Source organism: Suricata suricatta, chromosome 1 (genome assembly GCF_006229205.1).
Source record: "Suricata suricatta isolate VVHF042 chromosome 1, meerkat_22Aug2017_6uvM2_HiC, whole genome shotgun sequence".
Lineage (NCBI taxonomy): Eukaryota > Metazoa > Chordata > Mammalia > Carnivora > Herpestidae > Suricata > Suricata suricatta.
In genome coordinates, this window is record NC_043700.1 from 95,685,877 (window position 1) to 95,703,346 (window position 17,470).

The window sequence follows — 17,470 nt, forward strand, 5'->3', positions numbered from 1 at the left end:
GGATTATTTTTTTGGTGTTGAGTTGTGGAAGTTCTTTATATATTCTGGATACTAACCCTTTATTACATATATTATTTGCAAATAACTTCTCACATTGAGTCGTTTGTCTTATAGTTTTGTTCATGGTTTCCTTGCTGTACAGCAAGAAGTGTCTCTATCTCTCAAAAATAAATAAAAAATATTTTTTAAAAAAAGTATATTTCCCAATAGTTTATTTTTGCTTTGTTTCCCTTTCCTCAGGAGACATATCTAGAAAAATGTTGCTTGTGACCAGTTTCAGAGAAGTTACTGCTTGTGGTCTCTTCTTGAATTTTATGGTTTTAGGTCTCACATTTAAGTCCTTACTCTATTTTGTAAGAAAGTGATCCATTTTCATTCTTTTCCACATAGCTATCCAGTTTTCCTGACACCATTTGTTCAAGAGGCTTTGTCCCATTGCATATTCTTGCCTCCTTTGTCAAAGATTAACTAACCATGTAATTGTAGGTTCATTTGAGGGCTCTCTATTCTGTTCCATTGACCTATGTGTCCATTTCTGTGCCAGTATTACACTGTTTTAATTAGCTTCGTAGTATAACATGAAATCTGAGATTGTGATACTTAAAGCTTTTGTTCTTCATTTACTTTTTTCAAACTTTTAAAATTATTCTTCATTTTCAAGATCACTTTGGCTAATAAGGGTCTTTTGTGGTTCCATACAAATTTTACAATTCTTTGTTCTAGTTATGTGAAAAATGCTATTGGTACTTTGATAGGGATTGCATTAAATCTTGCTTTGGGTAGTATGGACATTTTAACAATGTTTGTTCTTCCAATCCATGAGCATCAGATATCTTGCCATTTGTTAGTGTCATCTTCAGTCTCATCAGTGTTTTTTAGTTTTCAGAGTTCAGGTCTTTCACCTCTTTGGTTAGGATTATTTCTAGGTAACTTTTATATGGGTGCAATTGTTAATGAGATTGTTTTCTTAATTCCTTTTTCTGCTACCTCATTATTAATGTATAGAAATGTGCATTGATTTTGTAGTCTGTGACCTTAGTCATTTATAAGTTCTAGTAGCTTTTTGGTTGAGTCACTCAGGTTTTTTAACATGTCATCTGCAAATAGTGGAAGTTTTGCTTTTTCCATACCAATCTGGATGCTTTTTATTTCTTTTGTTCTCTGGGGCGCCTGGGTGGCTCCATTGGTTAAGCATTCACCATCGGCTCAGGTCATGATCTCACGGTTTGTGGGTTCAAGCCCCATATCGGGCTCTGTGCTGACAGCTAGCTCAGAGCCTGGAGCCTGCTAGCTCAGATTCTGTATCTCCCTCTCTGACCCTCCTTGCTCATGCTCTCTCTGTCTCTCAAAAATAAATAAAAAACATTTCTTTTAAAAAGTATATTTATTTTGTTGTCTGATTGCTGTAGCTAGGATGATTAGTTGAATTAAAGTGGTGGAAGTAGACATTCTTGTCTTATTCCTGATCTTATGGGAAAAACTCAATTTTTCACCATTGGGTTTGATATTAGCTGTGGATTTTCAGATCTTGTCTTTATGCTGTTGAGACATGTTCCCTGTAAACACACTTGAGGGTTTTTATCATGAATGGATGTTGTACTTTGTCAAATGCTTTCTGCATCTATTAAAATAATCATATGGTATTTCCCTTCTCTTGTTCATGTTATGTCATTTGATTTGTGAATATTGAACCACCCTTGGATCCCAGGAATAATCCCTTAATTGTGGCAAGTGGTTTTTTTAATGAATTGTTGGATTTGACTTGCTAGTATTTTTTTGAGGATTTTTGCATCTATGTTCATTAGAATATATTGGCCTATAGTTCTCTCTTTGTAGTGTCTTTATATGATTTTGGTACCAAAGTAATGCTTGCCTCATAAAATAAATTTGGAAGCTTTCCTTTCTCTTCTATTTTTTGGAATAGTTTGAGAAGAATAGGTATTAACTCTTCTTTAAATGTTCGGTAAAATTCACCTGTGATGCTGTATTGTCCTAGACTATTGTTGAGAATAGTCTCATTCAATTTCATTGCTGGCAATGAGTCTGCTCAAATTATTTAATTCTTCCTGATTCAGTTTGGGAGGTTTTATGTTTTTAGGAATTTATCTAATTCTTCTAGGTTGTCCAATTTGTTGGCATATAATTTTTTTGTAATATTCTCTTATAATCATTTGTACTGCTCTGGTGTCAATTGTTATTTCTCCTCTTTCATATCTGACTTTGAGTCCTTTCTCCCGTTTATTTCGTTTTGTTTTGTTGATGAGTCTGGCTAATGGTCTATCAATTTTGATCTTTTCAAAGAACCAGCTCCTGTTGTCATTCATCTGTTCTACTTTTAGTTTTTATTTTGTTAACTTCTGCTTTAGTCTTTTTTTTTTTAACATTTATTTTTGAGAGAAAGAGACAGAGCACAAGTAGGGGAAGGGCAGAGAGAGAGGGAGACACAGAATCCTAAGCAGGCTTCAGGCTCTGAGCTGTCAGCACAGAGCCCAATGTGGGTCTTGTGCCCATGAACCATGAGATCATGACCTGAACCGACATTGGACACTTAACCAACTTGAACCACCCAGGCACCCCTTCTTTAATCTTTATTATTTCCTTCCTTCTATGTATTTGGAGTTTTGTTTATCTTCTTTTCCTACCTCTGTTAAGTGTAAGGTTAGGTAGTTTGATATTTTTCTTGCTTCATGAAGTAAACCTGTATTGCTATAAAGTTCCCTCTTAGAACAGCTTTTGCTATACACCAAAGATTTGGGACTGCTAGCTTTTCATTTTCATTTGTTTCCATGTATTTTTTTATTTCCTCTTTGGTTTCCTCTTTGGTTTCTTGGTTGACACGTTCATTGTTTACTGAACATTATATAATAGACCTATATTTGTGTTCTTTCCATAATTTTTCTTGTTGATTTCTAGTGTCATAATGTTGTGGTCCAAAAAGATGTGTGGTGTGACTTTCTAAACTTGTCGAGACTGGTTTTGTGGTGTGATCTATTCTGGAGAATGTCCCATATGCACTTGAATGTGTATTCTGCTGTTTTAGGATGGAATGTTCTGAATATATCTGCTAGATCCATCTGTTCCAGTGTGTCATTCAGAGCCAATGATCAGTCCATTGATGTAAGTGGGATATTAAAGTCCCCTACTATTATCATGTTACTATTGATTATTAACTGCTTTATGTATTTGGGTGCTGCCGTGTTGGGTGCATATATACAATTGTTATATCTTCTTGCTTGGATTGTTTCCTTTATAGTTAGTTACATAGTGTCCTTACCTATTTTTACAGTCTTTGTTTTAAAGTCTGTTTTGTCCAATATAAATAATGGTACTTCAGTTTTCCTTAGACATCCATGTGCATGATAAATGCTTTTCCATCCTTTCACTTTAAATTTAATCACAGATGTCTTTAGGTGTGAAATGAGTTTCTTGTAGACAGCATATAGGTGAGTCTTGCTTTTTTTATCCATTCCATCACCCTTTGTCTTTTGATTTGAAGCCTTTAGTCTATTTATATTCAAAGTAATTGTTGAGAGGTATATACTTACTGCCATTTTGTTACCTGTTTTTTTTTTTTTTAATGTTTTTTAATTTAGTTTTGAGAGACAGAGAGAGACAACGAGAGCAGGGGAGGGTCAGAGAGAGAGGGAGACACAGAATCTGAAACAGGCTCCAGGCTCTGAGCTAGCTGTCAGCACAGAGCCTGACACAGGGCCCAAACCCATGGACAATGAGATCATGACTTGAGCCAAAGCTGGAAGCCGGATGCTTAACCACCTGAGCCACCCAGGTGCCTCTGTTACCTGTTTTTTGGTCATTTTTGTAGTTCTGTGTTCCTTTTGGTCTCAGTTTGCTATTTCTTTAGTGATATTTTGGATTCCTTGCTCTTTATTGTTTTGCATATCTGTTACTGTTTTTGATTTGTAATTACCATGAGGTTCGTACATAACATCTAATGCATGTACAATCTGTATTGGAAAGTTGATGGATGGTTGCTTAAGTTTGAACCCACTCTTTACTCCTCTCCGCCCTCCCATGTTTCAGGTATATGGTGTCATACTTTACATCCTTTTGTGAGTCCCTTGACAAATGTTTATAGATATATTTTATTTTACTGCTTTTGTACTTCCTACTCTTCTTACTCCTGTTTATGGTCTTTACTTTCCACTCAGAGAGTCCCCTTTAACATTTCTCCTAGGGCTGGTGTAGTGGTCCTGAATTCCTTTAACTTTTGGTTACTCAGTCTCTCCATTCTTGATGGTACCCTTGCTGCAGGGTTTATTTTTTTTATTCAGGACCTTGACTATATCATGACACCCCCTTCTCAGCAAAGTTTCTGCGGAAAAATAAACTGATAGCCTTATGGGATATTTCTTATATGTTACTGTTCTCTTTTCTCATGCTGCTTGTAAAATGCTGTCACTATTTTTTTGCCATTTTTACTGTGTCTTGGTGTGACCTCCTTAGTATGATTTTGTTGGAGGCTCTGTATGCCTCCTGGATCTGGATTTGTTTCCCTTCCCAAATTTGGGAAGTTTTCAGCTATTATTTCACCAGATTAATTTTTGCCCCCTTTTCTCTCTCTTCTTCTGGGACTCCCATAAGATGAATGGTACTATGCGTGATGGTATTGCTAAGTTCCCTAAGTCTGCTTTCATTTGCTATTCTTTTTTTCTCCTGTTCAGTTGATTGCTTTCCATTACTCTGTCCTCTAAGTTGCCGATCCATTCTTCTATGCTCTCTACTTTATTGCCTCTAGTGTATTTTTAATTTCAGTTATTGAGTTCTTTGTTTCTGAATGGTTCTTTTTTATGTTTTCTCTCTCTTTTGAGTATCTCATTGAGACCCCCCTTTTCTCAAGTCCAGTTAATACTTTATGACCATTACTTCATATTTCTTATTTCTGTTGATTTAGTTTCTTACCTTGATTTTGCCCTGTTCTTTCATTTTGGACAAACTCTGTTTCATTTTGTCTCTCTGCGTCTGTTTCTATGTGTTAGGAAAGTCAGCTTCATCTCCTGCTCTTGAAAGTAATGGCCTTACGAAGAGATCCTGGAATGCCGTATGGTGTATGTCCCCTACTCACCAGAACTTGACACTCCGGGTGTGTCTCTGTGTTCCATGTGCCTTGCTATTGCTATTGAGCTGCTTCTGCAGTAGTCCAGCCATGGCTGTCTTTGCCTATTGTGGGCAGGGTTTGGTCCCTGTGTGGTTGCATCAGTCTGGGGCCGCCTTGGGCTTGAGTCAGACCAGGCAATGCCAGAGGGTAGCACCAAACTGCTGTGTGCTTTCCCTATGTTTTCCCCATAAGAGGCTTTCATTGGTGGGCAAGGCCTGCAGTGAGACCAGTTATCTGCCCTATCCTACTGCTGGGGCTCTAGTTGTGTAGTTGTGTGTAGTTATCTTTCCCTCTCCCTGGGGCAGGAGTCACTTCGGAGTGGTGCTGCTTCCTATTGTCTGCTTGCAGGACACCACCCTTGTGGCACCACTTTGGATGGGCTCTGGCCAACAGTGTATTGGAGGGGGGAAGTCTGCAGCAGAATGTGAGGACAGGTCATGCTATTAGCAAATTAGGTAGTGCGTTGGACCTACATTGGTTCCCGGGTGCCCATGTATTTAGGCTGGGAGGCAGGGGAAGAAAATGGCCAGCTCTTGAAGAAGTCTCCCAAGGATCCCTGCCCCTCCAGCACACTCTCGCACATTAGTAAAAACCAAAATAAAACCTCCCTCTCATACACCCCAGGCTTTAAACTGTTCTGTGCTCTGTCTCCACAAGGCTGTTTGTTGTGTTGTGTCTTTAAGTGCAGGGACTCAGTTTCATATTGTCCTCTAGGCTCTCCATTGCCCTGTCTGCTGATTTTTAGAGCATTCCCTTTGTTAAGCCCTGCTGATTGTAGGAACTGCCAAAATTATGCCCATCTGGTTTTCAAAGCCAAATGCTCCAGACCTGGTCTCTGACCTCCCTACTCTCATCTGTGTGGCCTGTTCTCTACATTTAGCTGTGAAGACTGAGTTCTGCCAGTCTTGGGGTTGTTTCCTGGATTCATATACACTGATACTGGTGTTATCTAGGGTATCCATGGGACAAGGTGAGCTCAGGGTCCTCCTACTCCACCATGTTCTCTGGAAGTTGCTGGTATTATTATTTATATTGCTAAGCCCAGTTAATGGGAATTTTTTTTAATTAACCCAAGATTATATGGTCAATTAATTTATGACAAGGGAGGCAAGCATATACAATGGGGAAAGATGGTCTCTTCAATAAATAGTGCTGGGAAAATGACAGTTACATGTAAAAAAATAAAATTGGACTGCTTTTTAACACTACACACAAAAACTCAAAATAGATTAAAGACCCAAATGGGAGTCTGTTTCAGTATTTTAAAAGATGAGAAGATATACTTATCTCTCCATTGATCATATCTACATTACCCATGTTTCACAAACCACTTAACTTAGGTCTTACTACCTACCACTTGGAACTAACTGCAGGCTCAAGCCTGCAGGGGACAAGAAAGCTTTTTCCACATAATATCTCTAAATCTAAGTGGTGCCAGAAAAGATCACATACTACCACAAAAATATATTAATCTTTTTATACCTAAGTTTAATGAAATAATCAAAATCAAATTTGTGTAAGCTGTTTTCAATCCTTACATCTAACATTTTTCTCCTTCTGATAAGTTTTAAAAATCAACCATCTCCAATTATTCATAGTCAAGTCTAGGTAAAGATTTTAAAAATTCTTTTATTATTTGTGGGAAGCATTTTCTGCCCTACCATTATAATATTTCTTTTGTTAGAAACAGCATTTACGATGTTAAGTGTGAAATCTAACATCCTATCAGGAAAGAAACTGGTTTCTGTAGCTTCTGGAACCATTTCAAAACAATCTGAAAGACTGTATTAATGTAGATCTATACCAGAGATATATTTCTATATTGATAAACTATGCTTTATAAATTAATCTCAGGTCTGAGCCAGACACAGAAGGGTGGAAAGCTTAAATTCTGTACCCACATAATCAACAGTCTGTGGAAACTCTGGGAACCATGCCATTGGTTTCCAACATAGCACAGTTGGGAAATGACACATTCTTTATGAAGCACTCATCCAGGAAATGAGTGGGTCAAAAACCACACCAGTAAAAGGTCCATAAACTTGTTTTATGAATGAAGAGCATAAAATGTACTGGCTCCAAGCTTCAGCACCTTTTATGAGTAGGTCATAAATTTTCAATCATTCTCCCAATTTTTATCTTGCTGTTAGATATAGATATATATATATAACAATTCTAACAGGAAAAAATGTCACCCATAATATGGTCCATGCCGTTTCATAATTATTTGTAATCAACTTTTTCCGTATATATCATCATTGTAGATCAGATCTTCCCACTTACCCTTCCCCCACAAAAATGAAATGGTATACACATACATATACACACAACAACTCAAACTTAATCAGATTTATTCATACTACCCATGAAAAGAAATTATATTTGTACATAAAATCATTAACACACAGACATGAGAAATCTGATTAGACACATAGTACAGAAAATAAATGTGAAAAAAATAGCATATTTTAGTTATTAAATTTATACTGTACTTTCTACTTACTTATAGCAGCATCTGTAAGATTCCTCTATTTGTTAATAGTTAACTAGCAGCAAAATTTTTAAAATTATACAAATTCAGTAGATGTTTCCCTCCACTGTTCCATTCATACAGAACTTATCACATTAACCAAACAAAACCACTTCTATTTCCTAGAGAAAAAGACAGGAAAAGATTTCATAAGTCACCAGTGCACCCAAGAAAAAGGAAGGAGTGAGGAAGGAAGATGAAAGAAATTTGCATGTAATTGCCAAAAAATAAATTACCAATCCCTTGACCAATTTTTGTGGCATCTCCGTGTATGGGTTAGTGACTGAAGCTATGTTAACTTTACTTTCTGACTTTACATTGCAGATGAAAAATATGTGGAAGTTTCCAGGAGGCCTGTCAGAGCCTGGAGAAGATATTGGTATGTACCTTACATATTTTTAATTGCTTGAAAATATTCAGGAAATTTATGGGTTTACTTTTTAGCTCTATAGCTGAAAATAAGATTTTATATTTTCTGAGAAATTTCAGAGGTTACTTCAGGGCTAATATAAAATTAACAAAAAAAACTTGTAATACTACATACAACTTATTCCATTAGTATAAAAAATGCCATTAGGCACATATCACCTGTTCTGTTTAGGATTGCTTCTTGATTAATTTGTTTGAAAATAAAAAGCTTTGCATATACATTGGCAAAGTTTAGCATTAAGGGTTATTTTGGATAGGACTAATATTTTTCCTGGAATTAAACTATAAGAAGACACAAATTCTTGACCATTTCACCACACAGTGATAAATCCTAACTTTATAAATACTTATTCTGATGTTCATTTAAAAGTCACTTTTAGAGCACTATTGACTTAATTGTACTCTTTATGATAATTTTATCTATTTATTTTAAATAGGAAGCCAAAACTCTCATATGAGATAGTCTCAAAAGAGAGCGCCCTAAAACAACTTACCCAGTATTTAAAACCGAGAAGTGTGAAATAAGCTAAGAACTTTCCATGTTACTGATTTTACAGTAAAAGATTAGAAAGAGCAAAAATGAAGTTTTCCTACATATTCCTTAACCACTGAGTCAACTGCAGTCTCTATCATAATAAATCAATAGAGGACTCATTTGATACCAGTATTATTTTTCCATGATTTTTTCTTCAATATGCACGTTCTCTATTTACCCAATTTATATATAAAGGCAATTTCCTGAATTATCTTTAAATATTTTATTTTAAATGTGTATATATTAGAAACTTTTTTTTTTAGTGTTACAGATTAAAATGCTCCATATACAGTACATAGCCAGCTCTTACCAGAAGTAAATTTACTACACTGAAATTTATCCATAGCAGATTTTGGTTTTTAGGTGCTTAAGGGACCTTCTGCTTAGATTCTGTTGTTTAGGTCTCTTTTCAAAATAAAATACTTTGTAGGGGTGCAGATGCTGAAGGGGCCATTTACTTTGGGTAAAGATGTAAAACAAATTTAGCTCACACACAGTCATAGATCACATGAGGATAGTGTGAAATCAGTAGGTGTTCCAATCTATATTGAGCAAAAATCGGGCCACAGGAGGTTTGTTAGTTTCTTCTTTTGAGTCTTGCCTTCCTAAATGAATGGACTTTTGAGTTTTTATGGATACTTAATTTTTAATGTACTTCTACTTAAATTCAAATGAACATACTTCCAGGCCAAGTATGCATAATTTTAGGTTTAAGTGTACTCCAGGACTCTTAAGTCCAGTGAATTCTGAATTTAAGTATTTGTGGTTGTCACAACAACCCACCTATTTTGACAGCATATATATGCCTCAATCGTGTGGAATTCGAAGCAGCCACTGGCATTCATCACATTGCCTAGGAGTATTAAAGCTTTGCCTTAGAGCTGATAAAACCCTGAAAGCAGCTAGAAATGATAACTGACAATAGAGTTCTGAAAGACTATGTCTTGTAGATCAGAGCATTTTTGTCTTTTAACACAGTATTCTTAAGGATGAAGCCAAATCACCCAATAATTAAGATTATTTTCTTTAAACTCTGTATTTAGGAAAGTATGTAATATACTTTAAGAATACAGCCATCACAAACATAGCTCTTAAGTAGTAAACACCAGTTAACTGGGAAACATTTGTTTGGAATCCTTAATTCTGTGATAATACTAGATAAATGAAGCACTGTTGTCCATAGTGCTTAAAAAAATTAAGGGGAACAGGCATATCCAGAATAGAATGCAATCCTCAGGCTTGAACAGTACACAAGGATCTCCAAGCCTTCCTAAAAAAGAAAACATTACCAGTGACAGGAATTGGATCCCCTGCATGGGGAAAGGACTGAAGTAACGGGGTTCTATTCAGAGCTCATCAGTGCACCAGAAGGAAACACCAAGAAAACCCACATTCTGCACCATTTCTCCTATTTTTTCCAACGTAATCCTATTGTTAAATATTAAAAAATAGAAAAAACAAAATAAGCTCCATTTCACTGTCTTAGAACTAAACACTAGGACATATTTTAACATCTCACCTAATCAGCAAACATAAACACAAAACCCACTTGGTTTTTCCTATGTTCGTTAAACATACAAAACAGTAAATGTTGTATCAGTTCAGCTTACAGTACATTAAAATAAAGGTAAAACAGAAGTAAAGCAGTTTATCTAGATAAAATTTTTAAAGCACTTATCTACCAATTCATTTTTTAGTCTAGTCAATAATACCTTGATTGAAGTTAAGCTGATCAAACTACCCAGGCAGTGTTGATTTTGAATCAGCTGCTCACGTGACTGCTGAGGAGGTTCACCCACGAGTCTGTCCTGTGCTTCCATGGCACACAAAGAGGCTAGACTCCGAACAAAATGCCGAACTCTTAATTAGTGGTACTAAGAGTTTAACAGGACCCCGGTGGTTATTTTTCAAAGCATTTAAGGAATAAAAAATAAACATTTAAGCAATAATGAAATGAAATCAGCATGTAAAATCTAAGACTAGTGCAACAATCTACCAAATTTAGTAACGTGTATTGTATGCCGGGCTGAAAATTCTTTTTCTTATTAGGTTCTCCTTTTATTAACACCAATTCTTCTATGTTTTTTAGTTTTAAATAGTAATTTCCAACCAGGTTTAATTTATGGTAAATCTCAAGGGAAGTGGAAGTTAGCATGTAATTCAAAATCACAGACCAATTTCTTATTTTAGGACCTTTTGATCTTGTGCACATTTCCAGAGTGGTTTCTTAGGGTTAAAAAAAAACACACACACACAGCATATGTAGGAAATTGTTAAGATAGTCTTTAGTCAGAGTATGTGGAAATTGAGACATTTTTCTTTGACTTCCTCTTCCTCACCTATTCTTCAACAGTAGAACTGATAAGACAAGTAAAATTTTCTATACAGCAAACAAGGAAATAGAAGGATCTTTGAGCAAAATGCTGGCTGTGGCAGTTGTGAAATTAGGAAGCTTCCCAGCAAACTGGGCAAAGAAGGCAGCTTTATGAAGGGTTTTCATAAAACAGTGTGGGAGACATCACCAAATTAGAGAAAGCCCATTTAGGGGGTTCATCTGGGGATTTAGAAAAAGCAACCACAAAAATGTTAATCACAATAAAAATTTTGCTCTAGAAATTTGCATAATATTTAAAAAATCAGCCTTATAAAATGTGAAGTCCTTGTATTATTACAAAATTCTGTACACTGCAAGTTTTTTGAACACTTTTGATAATGTGACTGCAGCCAGTTGGTGTTGGAGGAATAAACCCAAGTTCTTAGAATTCAACAAACAAAGGAAAGGCCCCAAATAACCATTTTGTTTTGCCAGTGGAATCCCAGTATGGTCATTAATGAATCTGTTCTATGACTTCAGTGGCTTGACAGTCCCACCCAGGATCACCATGAAAGCTTTGAACACTTCTCCGTTCAATACATTCTGCAGCTCTACAGACTTTTGTAAGGAAGAGTGATCACTTTTTGTCAATATTGAAATGTATATTAGGTTGTTTTGATGGATGAGCAGGAACAGGATAATAAGAAATATGTAGGAATATTAACTGCAGGAACCCAGGTTTTCAACTTTTGGGAAAGAGCAGGAAGAGATTAAAAATGTGACTCCACAAATATACAGGTGGGTAAGCCTACAAATAGCCAAAGAAATATTCAATATTTCAAAAGCTTCTTAGATACACAGTGGTAAGAAAAATCTTTGGTATTTCAGGATGTCCAGAAGGCAAGGAGTTTACGTTGAATACTTTCTTAGGCTGAAGCTTTGCTTTTCAACCTTTAGATAACATTACGTTATCTAAAAATCTTTGATGATTAAAATTCTAAAACTGTGATCTTTACTGGTTTGTACATCTTTCTTTTATATAGGAGACACAGCAGTCCGAGAAGTTTTTGAAGAGACTGGTATAAAATCAGAATTCAGGTCCCTTGTGAGCATTCGGCAACAGCACACCAATCCCGGAGCTTTTGGGAAGTCAGATATGTATGTCATCTGTCGCTTAAAGCCATATTCGTTCACCATAAATTTTTGCCAGCATGAATGCTTAAGGTGTGAGTGGATGGACCTCCATGACCTGGCCACGACTGAAAACACAACTCCCATCACCAGCAGAGTTGCTAGGCTGCTTCTCTACGGGTACAGAGAAGGGTTTGACAAGATTGATTTCACCGTAGAAGAACTTCCAGCAGTTTACACAGGCTTGTTCTATAAGCTCTATCACAAAGAACTGCCAGACAATTACAGAACCATGATAGGAATGCATTAAATCCATTTTTGCATGTTTTAAAAAATTTTAAGTAAATTATAATATGGTACACATTATTTTACATTTATAAGAGGTGGTGGACATTTGGGGTTAACTAATAAGACTTTAAATTTCGGTGTATAATTTCCATGAAGAAGACTTGTTTTTAGAAGCCTCTTTTCAAATGAAGCAAATGTATGAAAAAGATTGTTGCTCTAAGTAAGCTTCACTGGATAAAGGCAAATGCTATATAAAAGGTGGAAGTCTATACTTTTTCCAGGGATCTTTGATGCTTTTTTTTACTAAGGCAATGGTTAAATATTTACTATTAGATAAAAGGTTTATCTGACCCTTTATCCAAACTGAGCAGAACTGTACACATTTTTTTCTTTCACAAATTTCTAAAATCTGTGCTTCATGTGAAATGAGATCAGATGCTGCTATTAAGATCAGCTCTTAGCAGACATTGGAAGAAAAAGTATAGCTTTCTGCCCAGGTCCTGTTTTGGGTCCAAGTTTATACTGCCCAGTTCGTTTCAGTGCCACATACCAGCTGGAGTATTTCCTTGACCGATAAGTATTGTAGTTATTAGATTCCAATCGTTCAAAAAAGAAACACTCATCCGTAACACATTTCTGAAAAATAAAGGAAGAATGAATGAGTAGTTAATATATTTTCACATGAAATACTTAGGAGAGTGCACTGCCCGTTCCGCTCACCCAGCAGCAGTGCTCTTGGCTTTAGAAAACAAACTAGGCTGTAGGGCTCAGCGGGCCAAGGTGTGACAGAGCAGCTTTGCAGAGGGATGCAGGACAGGAACTCAGCACGTCAGCCGGAGAGCTTGCAGACACAGCTCTTCAGAGGAGGAACTCAAGGACCATGCTCCAGCCCCTCCGAGGGACAGGTCGGGGGTCAGGCCGCGAGAGCACATGGAGGCCGTCGGAACCACACTGCCTCTGACTTGAAGCAGCCCATGAGCACAGCTTTCACGAAGGAGAACATGCCCAGTAACAAAGAGCACACACTTCACTTAGTGAAACCCAAAGCTGTGGTGCATCCGGACTCCTCGCGGTCCAGAGCCTGGCTACCCATCAGGGTTTGTTTTTACTGCTATCAGGGTTCCCCTGAAACTGCTGCAAGGGTAACCCAGAGATGACCTTCATAAAGGAAAAGGCTTTGTTAATTAATACTTTACTCACAGAAACAGAATCAATTCATTAAATGATAGCAATTTTTTCTAGTAGTTAACATTTCTAAGACATAAGAATAGTTTATATATGATTAATATTCTCAAAACACTAACAGATAATGAAGTATAAGTAACAGACCATGTTGATTTCTGGCAGTGTCTTTCTGGTGGGAGGGGAAACTACTCTCCCTTTTTATTTCAGTTGAACTCTTTATGGAGGGTGGGGAAGACTAGTGTACAAATAGTTAGACCTGGATATACTTTCCCAAGCAATGGAGTCTAAACAGGCTGCTACCTTGGTTCAAGTAAATGTTCAAAAATCAACCTCACAGGGTAAACAGATCATAGTTCTTGATCTCGGGGGTGTGGGTTTGAGGGTTTGATGGTGTTATCAATAAATGATTTACTTTAAAGAAAAGAAAAATCACTTATAATTGGGAAGAATTATAAATTCATAGAAAATCATATACATTTATACATATTTGTATTTCAACATACAGATATAACATGTACATGTAGATATGACATACGCCTGTAGTTTTGCATTAATGCGCATACCAGAGCCCATCTTACTGCTGTATGCTCAAATCTAGGAAACCTCAGAAAACACAGTCAGAAGACTTGATTCTTTCCCCAGATTCTTCAGTTCTAAGATAAACAAAACAGTGGCACACGCTGTGAGAAAACACAAGTCAATAAGCAGAACAATGAAAAGAGCTGGCATAGTAACCAAGATGAAAATGTAACAGGTGTCTCCATCATCTACAGTAAGGGTGTGGTACGAGAACTTGTAACCTCCTTCTAGGGATAATAATTTCACTGGATATTTACTTGGCCTTAATATTTTGACCATTGTTAACTTTTCAAACTGGAAACACAAACTTACCTGATTTGCCCATTTTTTTGTGTGTAACAAATTACAAAGCAACTGAAGTGTTTCTGATGCAAATAAACAACAGGTAGCATTACAGAGCAGCATGCATGGCACAAGGACTGAGCTGTGTGGTACACAAGACTGTCCTATGCATAAAGACTATACCTACGATAATACGGATATTCTATAGCCAGTACTTTCACTCTTCCTTTGAAGTGGATTTTGCTTTTTGTGTTAACTGAAGTCAACCTGTATTACTTTGTCATTTTCCAGTGCCACTGATAAAAATCTTCCTCTTTCCCTCTTCCAGGTTTAGAATCAGGAGTAGAAGCAAATAGGGGTTCTGACTCTTGATTTCGGCTCAGGTCATGATCTCACAAGTTTGTGAGATCGAGCCCTGCATTGGGCTCTGTGCTGAGGGTGTGGAGCCTCCTTAGGATTCTCTGCCTCTCCCTCTCTCTGCCCCTTCCCCATTCACACGCATTCTCTCTCTCTCAAAATAAATATGTTAACAAAAAAAAAAAAAAAGCAAGCAAAGTAAAGAATGAGAGAAAAAGTCATGGTAATCATAAAGATAAAATGAAAAAGTCATCACTGAGCTTCAAAGGCTAATTCCCCAGACGAAGACTGAACCACCTCGTTCAGTCATTCTGGACACTGACTGGTGTTCCGGCAGCTTCCTTGCTAAGCTGGCACTCCCTACAATGCCTGGCCTATTGGGATGCATACCATGCCAATAGTATCAGTCTTCTCAACCAGTTCCTCGTATTTCAGAGAAAAGAAATAGTACCAGGCATTAAGTAGATAATACATCATGAACCCACGTTTTTGTTCTTGTTTTGTGTTTTTCTATACAGAGCTTACTTGTACTTTTACAAAAACAAATGGGAGGGAAGGAAAACTAGCTTCTGTGCTGAATGTTCAGATACATAAATTTACTAAACAACTATTACACACTTGGAAACAAACTTTTTTCAAAAGGGGTAGTAGGGCCAAAATTCAGGTCTCAAGTAAAGCAGGCATTTAACAGCCCAATGTAAATAAAATTTTCAGTCTTCTCCATTCTAAGTTTACAAATCATCAGTGACTGTGATTTCAATATTCCTTGTTAAAAATGAATGCAATGTGATTTTTAACTGATATTTAAAAACATTTACAGAGCTTTTTCCCTATTCTCGATGTTTAACTGCTCATTTTTTCAAACTTAAAAGGGGGTCTTTCAGAGGAATAACCTCACAGAAGTAGTTTCTAAGGGCTTATAACAATTTGTACCCTCCCTTTGAGGCCTTATTTTATATACGCTGGTGAGCTGGCATATATACTCCCTTAATTCATGCCTTTTGACTATTTCCATGTGCATCATTTAAAGATCACAACAATCTTGTGATGTAATTATCCTATACCCATCATCTAAAACTCAGTGCTCTTTGTAATTTGGATTGTAGACACTCTGCCTATATATCTGATACCTTTTCATAAAACTAGATGTTTCTTTTTTATAATTCAAGAATAATCGCGGGGATATAGAAGGCACACGGTTCAAATGATGTGTTTACTCATTTAATGCATAGTTTTTCCAGCCACTGGGATACATGAGTGAACAAAACTGAACAAGGATTCCCGCCTTTGTGCCACTCGAATTCCAGCTGGAGAGACATGCAATAAGCATAACTAAATTATATATTAAAATATGATAAATCCTATGGAAAAACATAAAGCTGAGTAGGGTAAGAGGGATTATGAGTGGGAAGAGTAGAGATTAGGCTGCAACATTAGCGTAGTCACAGCATGCACCTTCGAGAAACTGACATTTGAGCAAATACTTGAAAGTGAAGGAGTTAACCATCCAGCTCTCAGAGAAGAGCATCCCGAACAGAAGGAAAAGCTAGTTCAAAAGCCGTAGAGTAGGACCATGCTTAGAATGTGCAAGGGGCAGCGACAAGGCCAGTATGGATGAAGCAGAGGGTTTGAAGTGAGGTCAGAGGTAGTGGGGAAGATTTGTAGGCTACTGTATATATTCTGGCTCCTACTCTGAGAAAGCAAAAAACCACTGTATGACTGAGCAGAAAGTAGAATGATTTGACATTTTTCCAGGATTACTTTGGCTGCCAAACATGCACTGGGCCAAAGACAGCTATAGAGATACTGTTAGAGGCTTGCTCAGTAACCCAGACCGTGCAGACTCAAACCACAGTGATGCAGTAGAGAAGAGAAAAAGCTGTCTGCATCTGGATATGTTTTGAAGGTAGAATCAACAGGTTTTCCTAACAAAAGGGATGTGCAATGTGAAAGAGGCAAAAGAATCAAGGTTTCTGAGGTGTATGTTCTAGAATGCAGACTGGCCATCAGCTGAAATAAGGAAGGCTAGGAGTGGGAACAGGTTTTCTGGGAGAAGATGAGGAAGTCAGTTTGGGACATGTGGAGTGTGAGATGACTATCAGACATTCTAATGAATACAATTGTATTACAGTATTGACCACATACTATGGAACAGACGTCACTTAACTTTTCTCCCCTTTTGCTAATGCTAACAGTCACAGAATTGGCAGTTGAAAAGTACAAATTTATTTGTACACATGAAAATGTGTTAAGTTACAATAATTCCAATAAGCTGTTCTCAATTCTAAGAGGTGTGGAATCTTAAAAAGGAATGTAGATGTACATGCATGAGAGTAATATAAATCTGTCAAGTGTTTGTGGTGGGGTACACCTCGACTCCCCTGAAGGCTGTCCACATGAACCAGCTTAGCTCAGGGTCCTATACAAGGGACCCAAAAACCATTTGTTGATAGTGATAAGATTGCTAATGTGCTAATGATTTTTAAAATGGTTCTGGGAGTTTGACCTCTTGTATGGGTATCTGAATAAGGAAGAATCAAAGAGTTTGGAAAAGCACAATTAACATTTCAAATGTTTTCTATCTAGATGTTTAATTTACTTTGAAATTTCAAAGAGAAAGTAAAGTGATGTGAGATATTTATACATTTTTAAAAACTGATCTTATGGGGCACCTGGGTGGCTCAGTTGGTTAATTTCCAACTTTGGCTCAGGTCATAATCTCAC

General features: G+C 36.9%; 2 protein-coding genes across 7 annotated transcripts in view; one reads left to right on the plus strand and one right to left on the minus strand.

Annotated features, from left to right (window-relative positions):
- Window positions 1–13,640, plus strand: part of NUDT6 (nudix hydrolase 6) — a 47,245-nt gene extending 33,605 nt beyond the window's left edge. For 5 of the 6 annotated variants that reach the window (XM_029941279.1, XM_029941256.1, XM_029941269.1 and 2 more), the window contains 2 exons: window positions 7,971–8,025; window positions 11,968–13,640. In XM_029941279.1, coding sequence (XP_029797139.1) covers window positions 7,971–8,025; window positions 11,968–12,365 — 453 coding nt within the window. In that variant the 3' untranslated portion in view covers window positions 12,366–13,640. Of the gene's footprint in view, window positions 1–5,003; window positions 5,102–7,970; window positions 8,026–11,967 lie in introns of those variants that run through there. The other variant, XM_029941266.1, reaches the window with a different exon arrangement.
- The window catches only part of FGF2 (fibroblast growth factor 2), a 71,451-nt gene continuing 64,852 nt past the window's right edge, over window positions 10,872–17,470 (minus strand). Inside the window, exon 5 of the mRNA XM_029951158.1 lies at window positions 10,872–12,979. Within this exon, the coding sequence (XP_029807018.1) occupies window positions 12,794–12,979 (186 nt within the window). The 3' untranslated portion in view covers window positions 10,872–12,793. The remainder of the gene's footprint in view (window positions 12,980–17,470) is intronic.